Source organism: Calypte anna, chromosome 7 (genome assembly GCF_003957555.1).
Source record: "Calypte anna isolate BGI_N300 chromosome 7, bCalAnn1_v1.p, whole genome shotgun sequence".
In the NCBI taxonomy this organism is placed as follows: Eukaryota; Metazoa; Chordata; class Aves; order Apodiformes; family Trochilidae; genus Calypte; species Calypte anna.
The window spans coordinates 35,958,949-35,978,746 of NC_044253.1; the positions used below are offsets into that span (position 1 = coordinate 35,958,949).

General features: G+C 43.3%; 2 protein-coding genes across 3 annotated transcripts; one reads left to right on the plus strand and one right to left on the minus strand.

The window, feature by feature from the left end:
- Window positions 1–1,190: 1,190 nt before the first annotated feature.
- Window positions 1,191–9,604, minus strand: MDH1B (malate dehydrogenase 1B). The gene is made up of 10 exons (XM_030454382.1): window positions 9,538–9,604; window positions 8,916–9,028; window positions 7,804–7,938; window positions 7,512–7,654; window positions 6,339–6,841; window positions 5,306–5,447; window positions 4,576–4,739; window positions 3,756–3,895; window positions 2,983–3,067; window positions 1,191–1,402 (listed from the first exon to the last, which is right to left on the minus strand). The coding sequence occupies exons 1-10, from the start codon at window positions 9,557–9,559 to the stop codon at window positions 1,371–1,373; spliced, it is 1,479 nt and encodes a 492-aa protein (XP_030310242.1). The 5' UTR covers window positions 9,560–9,604; the 3' UTR covers window positions 1,191–1,370.
- An 81-nt stretch (window positions 9,605–9,685) lies between these two features.
- On the plus strand, window positions 9,686–18,290 carry FASTKD2 (FAST kinase domains 2). Of its 2 annotated transcripts, none has more exons than XM_008495975.2 (12): window positions 9,686–9,752; window positions 10,199–10,939; window positions 11,293–11,396; window positions 11,964–12,072; window positions 12,512–12,635; window positions 13,603–13,742; window positions 13,867–14,039; window positions 14,425–14,588; window positions 15,348–15,569; window positions 16,491–16,575; window positions 17,608–17,722; window positions 18,148–18,290. In XM_008495975.2, exons 2-12 carry the CDS (start codon window positions 10,253–10,255, stop codon window positions 18,265–18,267), a joined length of 2,043 nt encoding a protein of 680 aa, XP_008494197.2. In that variant the 5' UTR covers window positions 9,686–9,752; window positions 10,199–10,252; the 3' UTR covers window positions 18,268–18,290. The 2 variants fall into 2 exon arrangements, with proteins under 2 accessions (XP_008494197.2, XP_030310505.1); XM_030454645.1 differs by having other exon boundaries at window positions 9,686–9,745; window positions 10,191–10,939.
- The last annotated feature ends 1,508 nt before the right edge of the window (window positions 18,291–19,798 follow it).

Genomic DNA, 19,798 nt, shown 5'->3' on the forward strand with positions numbered 1-19,798 from the left:
GCCAATCATATTCCATGTAGGAACAAAACCCAAAACAATGCACATTAGAGAAGCTAACTTTGCCCCTCCTGTCTTGGCAAAGGAGCTATGGAACAAACCAGGAGGGTCCTAAGACAGGTCCTAAGACCCTTCTCATTTCATCCACATCAGATTATAAATAACAAATAAACTCCTCTTGGCTGCTCTCTCCAGCTCCCTGGAAGGAGGCTGGAGCCAGGTGGGTGTTGGTCTCTTCTCCCAAGGGACAAGAGGAAATGGCCCCAAGTTGTGCCAGGGGAGGTTTAAACTGGATTTTAGGAACAATTTCTTCCTGGAAAGGGTTGTCTGTCCCTGGCCCAGGCTGCCCAGGGCAGTGGTGGAATCAACATCCCTGAAGGGATTTCAAAGCTGTGTAGAAGTGGTACTGAGGGACATGGATTAGTGGTGGCCTTGGCAGTGCTGGGATTGGGTTGGATTAGATGATTTTAAGTCTGATCCAGCCAAACCAGTTCTATGACTCATTTGAGAAGCAGTCTATCCCTGTTTGGAGTTTGAGCCTCCTCTATAACTGAAATAACAACATATATATATATATATGTTGTTATTATATATGAAATATATATATATATATATGTATATATATATAGTTGTTATTATATATGAAATAACAACAAATTCAAAGAACAGGAAACTTCTTATTTTGCTTTAAACCCATCTGATAAAAACTTATCCAGTACAATAATATTTCATTTGATACTGTTGCCATCTTTTAAGACACCAAAGATATGAGAAGTTTTTCTTCAACAATCCTGGTTAGACAAGGACTTAATTAATTGCACGTTTGACTCAAAACATAGGAGCAGTCCCTATGGAACTCATGAAAAAAATAAAAACCATGGAGACAACAATCATTTTGTCACTAGGGAGATGTATGCACATTGTATTTTTGTGTTCAAAATCAATTTTGCTTGAGAATATAGATTCCCACACAAGTACTCTGTTTCTTTACATCCCACAAGAACTTGGAATTATAGAGTTGCTCTTTTATGTGTCACACTCCTGCTCCAAATTGCCATGATATGAACATGTTACACATTAGATAATGGTTCTGAAACAATTTATTGGTCTGAAGAATTAAGCTGTTGGATGCAAATGAAATCCTAGATTCATTAGTCTGTAGGACTTTTTCTTGTGCAGCCAGATTAAGAATGTAACATTCATACTGGTTTTGAAAGCTTTTTCTGCCTTAGAGGCTTCCAGGTTTTTGATAAGGAAGATCCTGCAAAATGTATGGCACTGTTAAGCTTTTCTTTGTAGTTTGCTTTTTTGAGCAATGGAAACTTTGTTTTAGCATGGGAATTTTCAGCTTTTTCTCCTCCAGACAACTGTGGCTAAAGTGAGCCAGCAGGCAAGGTTTCCATCTCTGTAAAAAAAAAAAAGCAAGAACAATACATATTTTTGGCAACCTCCTAAAACACTCTGCACATGCAAGGAGGCAAGCAGAGCACTTTGCTAATACTTGGGCAGTATGGCAGCTGATAACAGTGCCACAAGTGTGAGCTCTATAGAAAAGCAGAGAGCAGACAGGGAAGGACACTCCTACCTAACTGGGGATCTCCTGTCTGGGTTAATCAAGGTCATGATTAAGGGAATAATTATGCTCTGCATTTACCAAGAATGTCTTATGGTGTTCTGAAGTCCATTGCTGAGAAAGTAGTGTGATAACCAAAAGGTCTGTGTGCTCACTAAAGGGCCTGGGCATCAAGATCCAAAGAGTTTCCCCATTTTTCAGCCTGCTCTTAATGCAGAAGAGCTCAAAGTATGGCAAGTGCTGACATAAAAGTCCTGGGAATCATATGAAGAAAGGGAAAAAGGGAACTAACTAGGGAACTAGCTACCTACCTAACCATCTCATGATTCTATGAAAAGGCTGATAGGACCTAAATAGGTCCTATAAATAGAAATTATAGAAATAGAAAGAAGTGGATAGCACATTACTAAAGTGCAGGAATTTCAGAATTTAAGAATAGTGAAAAAGTGAGAAAACAACAAAAAAACCCCACCACACCTGAAAGTACATCTGCTCTTATTTTGCTTAATTATTCTTATTTTCTTTATATCACCTTCAGAGTGACAGAACTTGAAAAGCAGAACAGCACAAAGAGACAGAAAAAGGAGCACAAAAAGACTCTGGAAAAGCAGCATAAAAAGACTCTGGAAAAGCAGAATAAAAAGACTCTGGAGAAGATGTGGGTTTCTTTTTCTGCACAGGAAAAGTAGTTTGTGAATTCAGGGAAGTATCATGTAGCCTATGGCCTTCCCACACCCTAAATATTGAGGAAATATATTGGAGCTGTCTATAGATTTCTAGTTGAAATCACTGTGCATCTCAAAAGATTAATTCATGATAAATTTGGTGTAGCATTAGCAAACTCAGCTAAATGGCTTCACAATTTATCATGCAGGGACCTCTGAAACATCTTCCAGCTGCTGTGGCTGTAAGAGGTGGCAGATGTGACTGCCACCTACTGAGACTGCCTGCCCTACAGACAGCAGCAATGTCCTCTTGCTCAGCCTTTGCTGTCTCAACCTCTTCTTTTTCTGACCACCTCACAGACTAAAGATACTGAATGAAATGTTTGGTGCTGTGACAGACAGAAAAGCAAGGAGTCCAAGTTCCAGTTTACAGTATTTTTTTTTCTGTTAGAAATTCAACTCATTGTTTCTAAGTATAAAGAACAGTAAAGCACAGTAAAGAACAGCTTCAAAAACACAGTAGGCCATAAGGTGAAAGTGCTTTTCTTATAAGAGCTGCTTGAGTTAAAAAGACTTTATATTTACTAATACCCAAAGACAAAATGTGTCATGCTAAATGCATTATTCATGCCCAGCTTTTATATTCATGATCTGTGACTGACACAGAAAAGGGACACAAGATAAGAATCCACTACTTAAACTGTCACTTAAAACTTGATCCCATCTACTATGGGGAGAAAAACCCACCTTGGTGCAAATCTTTGTCACTAGTGATGTTATTTGCTCCATAAGGATGCATTTCTTGTATTTCCTTCATTGCAACAAGCTTTTCCTGAATGGAAAAAAAACCCCCATGGTTTCAAAATCACCCATTTTTAAAATCCACTTCAATTTCTAGCACCAATTTAAAATATGTTAAATTAAAAAGATCCTTTACATGTTATTAAAATGGCTGAAGATCACAAAACCTGACTGAAGCTAGAATGTAGATTAAATAAAATTCTTTTTGTCTCACTTATTGACAAGAAGTTCATGATGATATGAGATGACTGCTCTCTGATTTTGTATTTCCTGAAATACCCCTAACTCCAGTAAATCTGGCCTTCATTCATGCAGTCTCAGCCAGAAGAATCCCAGAAGATTTATCTGCTGGAATAGGACTGCTCTGAATACCACACAAGAGAGGCCAACATCAGCAGCTCAGAAGGCAGAAACATCAGATTCAAGCTCATATTGGTTTTGTACAAAGCCTGCAGAGCTTGGGGGTGCAAATTCTACACTGACCTAAGGAAATTTATTTTACCATCTCCTTTTTGGGCAACAGAGGAGCCATGTGTTCATTTCAGCATTGAAACACTGCCTTACACTCATCAGGTACCTGGTATTTATCTGGCTGCAGTGCATGTGTGCAGTCAGAGTGAAGATGTGAGTGCTCAGAGCTATGTCGCACCGCACCCGTAGGTGGCAGAATGGGCACACAATTAATTAGACACAGGAAATTAGACACAGGAAATCGCCACCTGAAGCAGCTCGTGGGCTGCCCGTCCCAGGGCTTCTCGGGTCTCTTCATTCATCTCTAGTTCCGTGATGACTTCCCAGGTACCACTGTGGAACCTCACTGGCACAGAGAAGACAATTCCTTCAGGAATACCATATTGACCTGGAGAAGAGGGGAAACATGACCCAAACATATTATTTCTGACTATTTCCTCACTGGTGTCAAGCATTAAATCCTACAGACTTGCAAAAGTTTGCAACTGTAACACCTCAGGAGGTTGGAAGAGCCCTGTAAAGGTGTAGCTGGCCCAGCCCCTCTGCAATAGGCAGAGAAATCTTCACCTGGATCAGGGTGCTCAGAGCCCCATCCAACCTCACCTGGAATGGCTCCAGGGCTGGGACTTCTCTCTTTACATTTACATCTTAAAAAGGGGAGAAATAAATATAGTTTTAATTTCATGCAAGGGATGGCTGTTGCCATGCATTCCATTTAGGGGTTCACATAACTGCACAAGGACATGGTTTTATACCTTGGGCTCTAGAGTCCTTGCACGAAATACATAGACCAGAAAAGCATCTAAACTGTAAGAGTGTGACACAATCTGCAGCAAGACATTATTAACCTAAGAGATGCTTGCAAGAAGTGAGTATCAAACCACCAAGATCTGGAGAGTAAAACTTCTTGGATTTGGAGCTTCTGATGCTAAAAAACCCTCCCAGTTACCCATTATATCATGATGTCATTTACAAGCCTGTATTACATTAAAAATCACAATTAAAGAAATAACATAATACATCCTGGGAAAAGTTACAAGAGAATATGTGAAGCAAAACCACGTTTACCTTTGGTAAGTACTCCCACTGAAATGGCTTCCCCAGGAGGAGAGCCTTGGTACCAGTGTCTCAGTGCAGTGGCTACTGCATGAGCAGGTAACATCCCTGCACAGTGACAGAGCCGGGACCTCAGCGAGCTCTGCTCAGAGAGCACTGCTGAATGGATCCATTCCCTGACAAAAAAGGGGAAAAAACAGTTAAAAAAAAAAAAAAAAAAAGGGAAGGAAATAGCCTAAGGTGACTGCAGGAACAGTAGCTTTCTAGAAGAAAATTAACTAAGCTTGAGTTAACAAACTGCCTGTTTTGGGAATGTTTTGGGAAACTGACAGCATGAGTGTGCTCAGGTTTATATTAAATAGAATTCAAGTTCTTCAAGATGCACACATAAGTTTAGCATTATTTCAAAGTTTCCTCATGCATTCCACATTTCCAATCACTACCTGGACTTCTATTACTTCCTACAGGCTGCTTGTGATATGATAGAAGAAAAAAACCCACTTAATATGTAGGAGAATATAAACCAAACTGGCAGGAGAGTCAGAACTATGAATAGCACTAGGAACTACTCATCTTCTTTTGCAGACTAAGTGCTTCAAATTGGATTTTCCTACATGTACAGTTCTGGTTAGGAAACAAAATCTTGAAAACAGAAACCTTTTTTGATGTTTATTAAACAGTTCAGATAAACCTGGGTTAAAAGCAGTTACTTAGTCTTTTAAAAAATAGATCTCTACTTTACCTGTCAGAAATCACATTCAGCAAAGGATGTGGGAAATCAGGGGGCCCCCGAATACCAGAGTCATATCCATAAGCTTTTCCATGTGACAAATCAATGTAGTTACAGCCAGAAATATTGCCCCAGACAATCACATCTTTAACTTCTGTAGGGGAGGAAAACACACAGGTTACTGAACAAATACTTTCACAGTGTGGGCTCCAGATGACCTCCAGAAGGCCCTTTCAAGATGAAAGTGAGTGCCCTGCCTTGATATCAGAAAATATTTGATGGGAAAAATACACCAAGGTTCTTTGTAATGAACGAAACCTCATCAGGAGCTGCAAGAAGGAACTTTCATTTACACTCTGCTGTTGTACACAACAGACAAAACCTACCAACTACTTAACTATTAAAATACCAAAACAGATCATATTTCAAATATACAGGAATGTTCCTCCTAATAGTTCTGTAAATGAAAACATAGAATGCCTAACAGTAAAAATAAATGAAAAAAAAATCATCTGTTTTGGTGCAAAAGGAATTTCTCAGATAACCTGCTGATAAGCTATTCAGCCTATTAACTTACTTTTCTAGTTTATTAGGCTCCAAGATATCTAGATTTGCCATTTTTGACCAGTTCCTACCCCTGAAACACTGTAAGAGTCCTGATGCTGAGCATGCTGTTGGAGCACACCTTGCTATGCAGTGCAGATCCTTGCAAACATAAGCTGTAACAATGTAGCTGAGACAGGCAGCTAATTAGCCCTGAAATAATAACACAATGCAGCTCTACTACACTCTCATCACCTGCACAGCAGTGTGTTGTTATGTTTATACACAGCTAGTTTGGGTGTCTCCAAAATACCCAGGCACTGCAGAGTGCAAATGCACCCTTCAAGTCCTGCCTCCACATCTGCAATAGGGCTCGGTCCTTCTTAGAGCACTTCCAGCATGAAACAGCCCCCAGATTGGCAGTGGATATTGAACATGGACTTCCAGAGGTGTCCACCCACTGAGCTCCCCAAACACCACCAGCACACACCCCAATATTCACCTGCTGCACTCAAATTCAGCTTCCTGGCCAGCATGGCTTTGGCTGCACTTTCCCAGGAGGATGCAACAGCAATGACATTTTCAGGCTTAATGGAGGGGCCATAAGTGATCATCATCATTGCCTTGAGGTTTACAAAGGTTTTTCCTGATGCAATTACTCTGACCTCACTCTTGGCATTCTTCTCTATCAGGGGAGCATAGACTTGACAGATCTCACCCACTTCTCTGATGCAGCTCTCAAGGGGTTGGACTTCAGGGTTTACCAGGACATCATCAAGAAGAATGACAACATCAGCTTGAACAAAAGCTTCAGCCACCTCAGTGTGCTCCCCAACGCTGCGGAGGAGTGGGCAGGCCAGGTCTGCAGCTTCCAGGGCAAGGCCATGGAGAACTTCCTCAAACTGGCTGGCATCAAGCAAATGGATACTGATCTCTGTGCTCAGCCCAAACACTTCCCCACTTGCCAACAGAGGGATCAGCTGGTAGCAGGTCGGAGATGATGCACTGGGGAGAAAAGGATACAGAACAATTACAGTCACCACTGACAACTGCTTACTTGGAAGTGTTACATAAATAAACACAAAGATCATTCTCCTGTATTTGATTATGTTTAAACACACCATTAGCTTGGGTTGTTTAATGCTCTCTGTCATTTTAACAACTCAGAACAGCTGCATTATTCTTCCATTTGGAGATTTTTTCCATCCTATACAAGTCAACTGGTACTGTCACTTAAAATTGGGTCTCCTTAAAGAACCACTATTTTTTTCAAGGTGCTCCAGAAACTATCAGAAATACAGAAACTTCTAAAGCTACAGCTACAGGAGACTTTTCACTTACTTAAATATTCCCCAAAACATTTCATGCAAGACAGTTACACTACAAAATTCCTAACTCATCTTGTAAATACTTGCTTTTCCCTACGGTGATCTGGAGTCTAAGTGCTACCTGTTCACACCCCTCACTTAAACTGGTGCAAAATGTAACAAATGTAGAAATAATTTCTAAATTCTATACCAAATGCTCACAGTGCAGGGCACAGAACCCAATTCAAATCAGCAAATTAGAGAGGTTTGTGTAGAACTTCACAGGATTACACCTGTTGTACATGACAGGAAAAAGCACGTTCCTCTGAAGCTGAATGAAACTCCATAGATATTCTTTTTACTCTCACCTGGTGATCCAGATCTGCAAAGGGTTGATAAGACTCCTAAACTCTTCCTCTTCTTTCTCAATTTCAGTATGGGCCTGCAGGTTCTCCTCAGCAATGTCCAACATTTCCTCACTGGACACTGCTGTGCTGACCCCATAGTAGCGCTGAGAAGAAGAAAGAAGAGCTCTGACCAAGGAACACCCAAAGGCAGCAAGGTAACAACTTTAATTTACATTTGAAGGAGGAATAAACAACAGCCATGTCAAAAGAAAATGTAAAGTAGAGGTGTAAAGTATTACAGGCATCTGGTTACCTGCACATATTGCAGAAAATCCTCCATTCCTCCCAGCAGCAGTCCCTTCCCTCCACGGTACAAGAGTTCTCTCCAAATGATAGGAGACTCTTGGTGTTCCCATCCATTCCTCTCACAAACCTGCTGAAGCCACTCCTGAGGTAAAGATTACACATAAAGTTAATGTAATGCAGTGGGAGGTGTCCCTGCCCAGGCAGGGGGGTTGGAACAAGATGATCTTTAAGGTGGCTTCCAACCCAAACCATTTGATGACTGATTCTATGACTCCTGCCAAGAGGTTTTCATTATTATTCATATTCAATACACCTTAGATGTTACAGCTATAAATACTCTGATTCTTCCCTCCCAATACGTAACAAGGTGCTTCACAACTTTCATATCAGTGCACACAGAACAGGGGAGAGCAACACAAAGCAGGGGATGGTGACACACTGTGACCCCTCTGCCTGATGGTACTGCTGTAACGCTGCTCAGCTGCCTCGGTGCTGCTGAAGATAATGCTGTGAAGCAGAGTAACCTGAGCTCTGCTATTAAAAAGGTAAGCAAGCTGCAGGGTTGCTGTTCACTTAACTCTTCTAAGAAGTTACTTGGCTGAGGTGTCAAGCAAAATGTAAGAGGCAATAAGCACCACAGTACTGCCTGTCTCATGAAGCAACACAACTCGTTTCAGTCCCTCATAGAACAACAATGCAGACATGGCAACATGTCCACAGAACAGCACTCAGGCCCACTCACATTGTAAGCAAACACCTGAGATTTATTTTCACATTTCTACTGTAATTCAAAGCCCCTCAATGTCAGAAATGACAAGCATGAAGGCATATGCCACCACGGTGTGCTAAAGCTTTATGTGCTGAGCAGCCCTTTATACATAATAAAAAAGCCAATAAACTCAAACTTCTTCCTGGCAAAATAGAGCTTTAGGGTGGCTTTTTCTATGGTAAGACTCACGAGAAGGTCAGTCTCTCACAACATTCCCTATGGCTGGCTCTCACATAGCTAAAGCTGCTCCTGCAGCACCTTTACCCACACCCCAAAATGCTGATACATCCCAGATAAGCACAATCCTTGCACTGAGGCAGCTACCAAGCACTTGATTTACAGCCCCTTACCTCCCATTTGTCAGGGTGCTGGGTGATCTTGTGGACCCTGAAGTCTGGCAAGTTAGCCTGGAGATAGTCTGCCAGGAGCTCAGCTTTGGCATAGTGCGGGCAGTTTGCCTTCCCTGCCAACACAACACCACAGAGAGAGGGAGGGCTTTGGGGTTTTTTGTCACACTGACTGATAAAAGGCCAAAAGTTTTCCAGAATTCAACACTAGGCTTCTGCAAGGAGCACCCCATGAGTCCCCAGCCAGAAAGTGACAGGAGAAGGACAGGATCCAGCAGAGAAAGGACAACTCCTGAGGGGAGGAAACCGCTTCAGCCAACGCTTACAGGGCTGAGGCTGGGGGGAGGCAGAATCCTCACAGAGGGGCTGAGAACGCTGACTGGGAATGGGCACAGAGACTTAGAGAAGCTGCGAGGGTCTCAGGGAAGCTATGTGGGTCTCACAGAAGCTATGAGGGTCTCACAGAAGCTGTGAGGGTCTCACAGAAGCTAAGAGGGTGTCAGAGAAGTTATGAGGGTGTCAGAGAAGCTATGAAGGTGTCAGAGAAGCTATGAAGGTGTCAGAGAAGCTGTGAGGGTCTCAGAGAAGCTATGAGGGTCTCAGAGAAGCCGCCTCGGCGCCTCACCTGCCAGCACCAGCCTGGCCATGAGCTGAGCTGAGCTGAGCTGAGGCGCTGTGAGGTGAGGCGGGCGGGCTGCAGTCTCCAGGCTGCGCTTTTCGCTCACCGCTCAGCCGCGGCGGTTTGTCCCTCGTCGCGCCCCGTCCCTCTCGCGAGGCCCGCCGAGAGCCCGCGCAGGAAGGCCCCGCGGTGTCATGGCGCCGCAGCGTGCCAGGTAACCGGCACCGGGCAAGGGATCTGCCCGGCACGGCCCGGCCCCAAACACTGAGGCTTTGTCCCGACTGGTGCCCGCGATGGAGGAAGGGAAGAAGGGAGGGAGGGAAGGAAGGAGGAGCGGGCGGCTGGTGCCTGGGACGGGCAGGAATTCCGTGCCGGGGAGCGGGAAGGCGGCAGCGAGGCGGCAGAGGCTGCGGGGGGAGAAGAGCCGCTCCTCGGCACGGTTCTGTGGGTCCAAGAGGAGAAAGAGTTGGGGTCTGGGACGGGCTGGCCTTGCGGGGACTGAAAGGCTGGTCTGCAGATGTTGGGGGTTTGTTTTCGTCTTTTTTTCCCCCGCGGGTTTTAATGCGATTTTCCCTGCGAGGGGCGCAGAGGTTTGGCAATGGCAAGGTGAGGACCTGCAGGTCTGGTCACTCATCCATGGTTTTGGGTTCTCTTTGCAGGTGACTGACCCCTGATCTGCCAGGGGTTGGATTTCTGATCCATCCATGGGACATCGGCAAAAATGAATAATAAACTAAGTTATTTGTTGAGCACTGTCAGGTGTGTGCACAGGCAGGGCGCCCTGCTCCCTCCCAGAGCTGCAGCCACCACAAGGAAACACGTTTCATGGACTGGCAGGGACAGGGATGCCCTGGAAAATGTGACCTTCAGGAAATTATTTATAAACGTTTTTCCTTCTCTACACGGATCACCTCTTCGATTTGTATCCCAAAAGACAGATGTTTTTAGCACAGGTGTTCAGATACAGCCAGAGAAGGGCACAGAGGATTTGGTGGGCAAGCAGGGTCCCCGGGGCCCCTTGGAGCTTGAGAAATTGGATGATGCTGAGACCTTCAGAGCAAAGCACGGGACAGACCCTGATGACCCGTTCTTTAGCAGCCTCCAGAAGTGTACCTGTCCCTCTGATGTACTGGACTTGGCTGCAGAGGCTGCTGTGTCCACGAGGCACTTTGCAAACTGTCTGAGCAAGGTGTGGAAGCTCTTCAAAAACCTGTCAGAGGAGCAGCAGCAGCGTTACGAGAAGCAGCTGATCTTTGAGCACCCAGCTTTTGTCAAGCTCTGCCAGCACCTGCTGCAGGATGCCAGGAGGGTGACAAGGGGTGACCTGGTCTTCAGCCTGCACGCCCTGGTCAGCCTAGGTGTTCCTCAGAACACCCTCCTTGTCCAGACTTTGGTGAGGGTGTGCCAAGTAAGTGGGGGAATCTCCCTTCTCTGAGCTGTGGGCTGAAGGGATAACTCCCTCAGGGATAACTCTGGGGGGCTGTGCAGCAGGGGGTTAGGTCCCTGGCTTGGTCTGATTTTCCATGCAAACAGGGCACACGTAGTTAATTTGTGGGCACTTCTAATCCCCTTCGGTTTTGAAACCACTGCCTGGTTCCAGGCTGATTTAACAGAGAGGAGAAGTATTTAAAAGATTCTCAGATCACCCAAATCTGACTGGTGTGACAGTCAGTCAGATGTACAAACGAGGGGTGGTCAGATTTCTTTTTCTGAAGCTTCTTGGCTTGAAGTAAAGCTGACACTTTGAAAACTCTTCCCCAGGAGAAGCTGAATCAGTTTGATAATCGCTGCCTCTCAGTTCTGGCAACCACCTTGGCAGGGCTGGATAAAGACAAGAATGTGAGCGCTCTTCAAGCTGGATTACAGTGAGAAAAATACATATTCCTCATGTTCTTCTTCTTTAAATGTTGTCTGAACAGGTGTCTCTTAGAAAACAGGGAGAGAATGGCTGTGCATGAAAGGTTGTGCTGTGGTTTAGGAGTTCAGTGATCCCATGAGATGACAGAGGACAGCAGCTTTTGGTGTTGTCTTTGCAGTTTCAGGCAGAAAAGGGTTCCCATGGCACAGGGTGGTAGAGTGCTCTGCAGGGGATTCTGTTCTGGACTGCAGCTCCACCACTGTGGATGCTGATGAAGTCCCTTGGAATACCTGTGCCTCTGTTTTACCCGAGGGTAGAAAGGAAAAAACCTTGGGGTGTTTTTCTTGCTTGCACCAAGTTGTTGGCAGTGTCCACCCCCGAGTTCCCTGCACATGGAATCATCTTTGATACAAATACCTGTGCAGACTTAAGTTGGCCTTGCTAAAAAGGAGGTGGGAGAGGAGGAGGGAATGACCAGTTCAGCTTGGGAGTACCTGAGTGAGGGAGGATGGGGGTGCCTACCTGTTCCTGGGCTAAACAGGGCCTCTCTCAAGCTTCTGTGCTTCTTCATCAGGTTATTAGTGGAGCAACGCCTGCCAGGTATCAGAGACATCTTCATCCTGCAGAACCTGATGAAATGCATGGGGAAAGATGCTCCAGTCTTTCTGAAAAAGAAATTAGAGGTCAGTTTAGCTGGAGGCTCTTTTTTACTTCCACTAAGCCTTTTTTCTTGCATGGTTTCTAAATTGCACATGCTTCTGTCCAGACACTCAGAGAAAATATAACAGAAAGGTTAACTGCATTTGCTGTGTGAATCAGAGCCCAGCTCTGTCTGCAGGGAAATCTGAGGCTGGTAATATCCCACCCTCAGAGGGGTCTCATTTTAACTACGATTTGTATCAGTCTAATTACTGCTTCTACAACACCTGATCTGATACAATTGTGTCTTAAGAAACCCAGAGCAGTTCCTTTGGTTTTGCTGTTTGTTGCTCCTTTTTCTTTCCTAAGTCTGAGCAGACTAGGGAATTGAAGAAAGTTTTGGTGAAAATGCCTGCATCACCAGAAAGAAGTGAGAATACACCTGAAGAATGCAGGATTTAATAAATTCTTGCATTACTTCAGATGGCAGTTTTGAAGGAAATAGACCAGCTGACTTTCCTGAATGCTCTGCGTTTGTTTCTGGCTCTTGATGCAATGAATTACTGTTCCACACCAATCCTGAATGCCTGCAGTAAAAAGATCCAGGGTAAGAAAAAAGAATTTTATTACATTTCCCTTCCTCATACCAGATTCTTCCTAATTATTCTCTCATCTCCCTTTTCTTATTTCCCTTTGAAACTCAGGGAACATCTCTGTTTTACAGGATGTTACAGTAATGTGGAGACACTTGACAAGCAGCAAGACAGAAAATTACTGATCAGTAATGAAAGCAAATCATTCTTGTAGTCTCTGCCCTTCCTAACATCTACCTGAATTACACATTTTTCTTTGCATTTTTCTGTGTGCAGAATTTATGAAAAATAGTTGAATTCTACCAAGAAAAAAATTTCAGATAAACTTTTAAAGCAAATCTGAATTGGAGATGGACTAAAAGGATGGGCTGGTGGCTTAGATAAACTCAAGGGAAAGCAGAGTTTCCCTGATAAACTGGATTTAATTATTAAATGCTGCTTCATGACTGACCTCATGCTGCAGCCCAGAAAAAAAAATGCAAACCAGTATTTGCATCTCTCTCCACACCTTTACAAGATATTTGTGGTTTCTTGGAATGGAAGAATGGGAAAAAGTGTTTTGTCCTGTGTCAGTGTCTGATTAATCAGCAGCTTTAGCTCCACCTCAGCTGACAGGGTGGACAGCCCAAGAGCTTGATGAGTACTAAAGGGACAACCTGAGGGTTTCCACGCTGAGTGCAGGGAGGTGCTGCAAGAACCCTGGAACTGAAGATGTTCTGGGAGCACAGTCCTCTCCCTTTTGTTAATTTGTCCCATTTTGCTGATTTGCCCCTTCTAGCCTGATCCTGACTCAGTTTGGTTTCTTCTGCCTCTCAGTGCCTTCATGTATTTCAGCTCAGCTTGTCTCCGTTCCACCATTCCTTATCTGATTTTCTTTTTTATTTTTCCTCTCCTCCATCCCTTAGCCAAACTGTTCCCCACAGTGTCTCCAACCTACAAATACTTTGTAGCATTTGTCCTTTTTTTGCTGCTCTGTTGCAGAGAATGTCCAGGATGTTCCATTTCGGCAGTTAATTCTCATGCTGGAAGCTTGTTACCACCTCAAGTACCACAATGTCAGCCTCTTTGCAGCCTTGGCAGAGCATGTGAATTCTACTGCCTACCTCTGGGACAACAGACAGGTGAGCTGGACACAAATAAATCACACTGGTTCTGCCTGGTGCCTCCCATCTCACCTTTCTTCATGTTGCTGTTTGCTTTTGTAGCAATCCCAATCTGAGGAAGTTGTACTATTTTCTCTTTCAGATTATCCTTTTTCTTTCTGCCTTCGAGATGCTTGGGTTTCAGCCTAGTGAGCTGATGGGTATTTTTGCTGAGAAGTTGATAGAAGATCCCAAATCCCTCAACTTTAAAAGCCTTCTGAGTGTCCTACGAGCATATTCACGACTCAACTATGTTCCCAGAGGCCAGGAGCACCAGTAGGTTTCCATTTAGAATGCCTCCTAATGTGTTGTGTAGTCATGACAGAGTCATGTGTGGCAGCTAGGATTTGATTTCAGTTGTGAAAGAGTTCATAGTCCAATTTTATTCATTTTTAAGGTAAATTTGCTGTGTCTTTTCAATCTTTTTGTACATAGGAATTTTTCTTTGTAATTGAAAATAGAGACCTTGGTTCTAGACCAGGCAGGCTACTAAAGCTGTTGGGTATCTACTGGGTACCTCAGCAAAGAATCAAAAGCTAATGTTAGATTACATGTGATTATACAAGATAAAAGGAAACTACAAGTTAAAATCTTTATAAAATCTGTGCTTTATCTAGCCTTATCTGTGTATTTAGATACTTTTTTTCTGGTTTTGGAAAAGGTTTTTTGAGGCTCTTCATAGCTGCTTGAATAACTACCTCCCTCAGATATCCAACACAGAGCTGCTGAGGGCAGTGTATTCACTTTGCATCTTAGGATATCTTCCTCATCCTGCCCTTGATGAGCTGCTGCAAAAGGACAGCAGGAATGAACTGCTGCTGCCAGGTGAGCTCTTACTTTGTCATGTTCTTGTTTGGAAAGGGAGAGTCTGCCTCTGTAGATAATTTGTTGTAATTGTGTTAAAAATTTAGAAATTAAAGAATTAAAAAAAACCCAAAAACAAATAATTAAGTTTGAAGTCCTTGAGACAAAGCCAACATAATGATGGTGATGCTGGTGAAGTGTTTGTGCAGCTGGGCATCAGGCTTATTATTCCCATGGTGGGAAGTGTCTGAGTATGAGCTTTGTGGAAATGGTAGAAATGTCTAAGAGCCAGGCTCTAGCTTTGACAGATACCCAGGCAGTTTTAAAAACAAAGGAATTCTTAACCTTTGTAAACCAATTGCAGTTCCTGTAATCATAACTAAAAGCTGTGTTTTTGACTGCTCCAAGTTCAAATGTGAAAATTAAAACAGTCTGTAGTGGAATTTGGTCTCCATGTCCACAGCCAGCAGAGTAGTTCAGTGGAGCAGAAATTGAGAGCAGAGTTAAACACTGTGCCTTGCTGCTGACACTGCTTAGACTGAACCTGAAAGCTGTGAACTGCACCTGCTTGGAGGCTGCACAGCTTAGCACTTAATATAAGTACAGATTCAATTCTGTGGCTGAGGCTGGTATCCTTTCTCTGTGCTGATTCCCATATTGAAAGCAATTTCAATACTGTAATTGATACACTGTAAATGTGTAAACACACTGTAAATGATAATCAGATGAAAAACTCTGAGATGGCAGCTTGCACACCATGGTTTTTGTATGATTTTTCAGATGATCGTTACAGAGATCAAAAGGAAATGATGCTTCACTGTGTGAGAACCTGTGTGGAACTGGACAGCCCTTCCTTCACCAAGCCTGCGTTTGTGCCCATTGAGAGGTCCCCCTCACTGCTGTCCCTCAGCCTCAGGAAGGCTCGGGAGGCACTGACAGAACTGCTGGGAGATGAGAGCATGTTTGGGCAAAATGTTCAGCTGCCATATAGATACCACATTGGTAGGAAGCCAAATCACTGCCATATTTTTTTTTAATGTAGATTATCAGTCACCAAATAAAAAGGTAGTAACTAACAAAGTTGCACAGGGTACCAGTGATTACAAGTGGGACACTTTGAAGACACAACCTTTTTACAAATTATGTCCTTGGTTGGTGAATCTTCTTCTTAGGATGCTTTTGTTGAAGTATTTAAGTCAATTTACTAAAACTTCCTGACAGTGTTTATTTACAGAACTGCTTTTTGGGCTTTTTGCTAAGCAGCCCTGAGCAGATATGCACTGCACACAAATGCTCTCTGGCCAGCTGGTTTATTCAGCTGACATCTTAGTTGTGAGGCATGTTACAAACAGAGCCAAGTTTGCCTTCTGACTTGCTTCTTCTCTGAAGCTCTAGCTTGGGTTCTGCTCTCAGTTATGGGACATGACCTCCTCTGACAGGCCATCATTTCATAACCTTTGGTTTCTTTTATATTTTGATACTAATTTTTTTTTTTGCCAGCCACCCATTTTGCCAATGTTTCTGTATTTGTAATTATTAATTTTCTTCCTGATTATTTTCAATGAGGAACTGGATTCCAGATGAATCAGACTAGGTATGACAGACTGCTATCAAGTTTCTTTGAACTATGATTTCACTCCCTTAAAGTTGTATCTGCAGTTTCCAAAACAGAATGCTTTGGATTTGGGTTCCTTTTTTCTATAGATGTGCAAGGTATTGCTGCTTATATTAGTTACAAGGAGGGTAAAGCCATCAGTAATATGTAAATAATTAGAGAACAGCAATTAGAAACAGCAGGGAGGGTGTCTGCTACCTTTTGCAAATGTGTTGTTCATTCAGAACCAATCTGAACAATTAATGTTCAAATGAGAACATCAATTGTAACCTCTTGCAGGGTTAAGCATTTTGTTGTTTTGCTTTCAGATTTTGAAATCAGAATGGATTCAGACAGAAAGAAGGTGCTCCCAATAGCTGCAACAGATGATGCTGGAGACTCAGGTGTTCAAAGGTGCCTTTTTTTGACTGTATCTTTATAGCAGTAACTACTCCTTTGGTTCACTGATTTACAGAAGCAAGGTAGATAACTGTAGTAATACTGAGTTCTTTGTGCTCAGTGGAATATACAAAAATTGCCATGCCAGTTCAGATCTCATCCAGTTCACTGCCTTCTCCCAACAGAGGCTAAAAATTAGCATTTCAGAGGAAGAGGCAGGGAGCATCACAGTAATCTGATGCTCTTGTAATTGATACAGGTTTTGAAGTATGACTGAAATGCCTTTCAAAGATTTGCTACATTATGGTTTTAAGATTGCAAGTATTTGACCAGTTACAACATTCAGTTCTTAAGTCTCTAAAACGTGCAGCTCAGGGGTATCTTATGACAAAAATTATTCCATTGCTGAAATATAATTTGAATAAAAAGGATCATCATCATTATCCACATTTTAGGTGATTAATTTAATACTGTGTAGAAAAATGACCTCTCAGCAGCTGAAGTGGGACATATATCATTTAAGTAATGCTTAAACTTAATTGGGTAATGCTTAACATTTGTGTGCTGGATCACTGCACAGCAATGTATTTTGTGTAGTTTGCTTTTTGGGAAAAGGAAAGTTAGTGAAGAGTGTAACAGACACTGACTGTCAGGCTGCCAAGGCAGTCACTTTGTCTCTTCCTCCCAAGTAGCTTTTAATGGCAGGAAGAAACTGATTCTGAGCATTAGCAAAAGTAGAAAATAAATGCAGAGGCTGTCAAGATAAGGTAGAGTTTTGAGTGATCTGTTCCCTTCTCATTGTGGGGGAAATGGAGATGTAAGAGCCTCACCCTGCTGTAGGTATTTGGCTAGATGCTGGTACTTGTATGAAGCTCCTGGAAGAGAGGTTCTAAATTATTTAAGACTGGAGAAGGAAAAGGATAATGAAATCTGTGCAGTGCTGATATTTTTGCCTACATATTCCTCACTGTTAGAAGGCAGCACTGAATCATAAATGCTTACTCTGCATCTGTCCAATGGAGTCTCCCCTCATCTTCTTGGCTGCAGGTTGGCTTTTCTCTTTGTTCCTGTGTCTGCCTTCTGCCTGGGTACAACACACCCCCAAGGGAAGCTGGCTGTGAAGCAGAGGCATCTGACTAAGCTGGGCTACCAGGTGATTCTGGTAAGAGAGTCCTCTGAGTCTGTCTGGTTCAGTCCTGTCACCAGCACAGTGATGAGGATGTTTGGTAGAACAGGCCTTGTGGGGAATGGAGAGCCTCCTCCAGACTGGTAATTGTGCACTCTGTCTGCTTGGAAGGTAGTGGTAGAGGAACTCTAAAAGATAATCTACCACTTATCATTGCCAGTGAAATAAATATAATTAATATTAAAAAAAAAAAATCAAGCTACAGAATAGCATTGTAGCTAAAAACCTACATGACTTTGTCTTATTTCCCTGCTTTTTGTAGCATGAATGATTAAGTCAGCTTTTTTCAAAATGCAGTGAATTCCTGTGGCCTTCCCATCACTCAGCTCTTGGTTTGGGGGACAGGGCTGTTTGCTGAAGACAGCAGAATTAATGTGCCCTTTCCTTTTCCTCTCTTCCAGGTTGCGAACAAGAAGTTTCAGGAAATGTCAAATGAAGATGCAGTTAATTTTTTGAAAGAAAAAATCTATTTAGAAAATGCTTCCCATGATTCTGAAGTGACTGTGCAGGATAATAGTTAAAATAAACAGTTTTGGTTTCCTGATCTCTCTTTTCCTGTGTAATTAATGTAAGATTTTAACAGAAGAGATGTGCAGTTTTGTACACAGCTGCCTACTCTGAAGTATAGAGACTGAGAAAAGTTTATCAGGTGAACACTGCTGAGGGGGTTGTGAAGTGGGAATGGGTTTTCTGTAGTGGAAGGAACTTCTTAATCCAAAAGTGAGCCTGGCATCCATTGCTGTTGATATTTCTCAATTTTATGTTCTCTTTGCTTTCCTTCCTCCATCCCCCAAGACAAATTTGTCTCTTCTCTTGAGCTGGGTCAGGGAAAGGAAGTGCCCATCTCAAGAGCTACCAGACCCTGGCCTAGAACCAGGCTCTGGAAGGCTTTGCTGTACACAGCCAGGCAATGGCCATGAAGGGAAACAGCAATGCTCTCTCTCCACAGTGCCTGTCTGCTGCCTAACGGTGGTGCCCTTGCTTCACTGGATCAGCTGTAACAACCACCTTCTTTGTCTGCCTTAAGTCGTGTGGACACATGGATAAAGTATCACAAAGATAAGATAAAAGAGGCACTACAGTGATACGGTGAAAAGACACAACGTGCTTAAAAAATAATTCACAGCCCAGCTTCTTGCAGATCGTGTGGATGGAACCTGGTGCACGTTTGTGAAGGAAGCTGTGCAACCAAAGCAGCACTGTTACAGCAGCCTGGCAGAAAGAGTACAGAGCCCTTCAGCATTCCATTCTCTGAGCTGCAGCCCCTGAAAAAAGCAGCTCTGAAGCAATTGTAAAACAATCGGAGCAGAGCCCATCTGCTTGACTTGAGGACACATTTGTTTTGTCCCCTTTTTGGCTCTCTGTTGTTAAGATTCTGTACAGACCCATCTGTGAAGAGTGGTCAGAGCCATGCTGGTGCCCTGAGATGGCTGACTGACCCTGGGTCCCAGCCTGCACTGCAGGAGGTCTGAAATCCTCTCAGCTGGAGAGCCAGGAACTGCTCAGGACTCAGCAAGCATTTGGTGCTGCTGCAAACCAAGCAGTGTCAGCTGCTGCTCCTGCCTGGGCTGCAGAACTGCTGCCTCTCCTGCAGGCTTTTCAGTCAGGTCCTCAGGGGCAAGGTACCTGGCTCCCAGTTCTTCAGGGACAAAATACCAGGCAGGCAAATACATTGTCCTCTGGGGTGCCAGCAGCTTGGACAGAATTAGCCACCAGTGGGCACAAAATGGCACATTACATTACATTAAATTAGCTAATCACAACCTTTTCTATTTTTTAAATGCCTTACGGGTAGGTGGAAACTTCCACAAGCAGTATGGAAGTGTAGTAGTCTGCTGTAATGATCACTTTGCATATTGAAGTATCTTGCTTTATGTGCCCTTAATAATTTAAGTCATTTCTGTGTCACCTACGCTGATTGGTGCTTCCAAGCAGCGTGTAGCTGCTGCCAGAGAGACCTGAGCACTGTGCCTTCCCTGAATCTTCACAGCTGCCAAAAATCTACTCTGCTGCAAAGTCTGAAATAAACAAAGGTTTCTCAGGTGTCCAGTT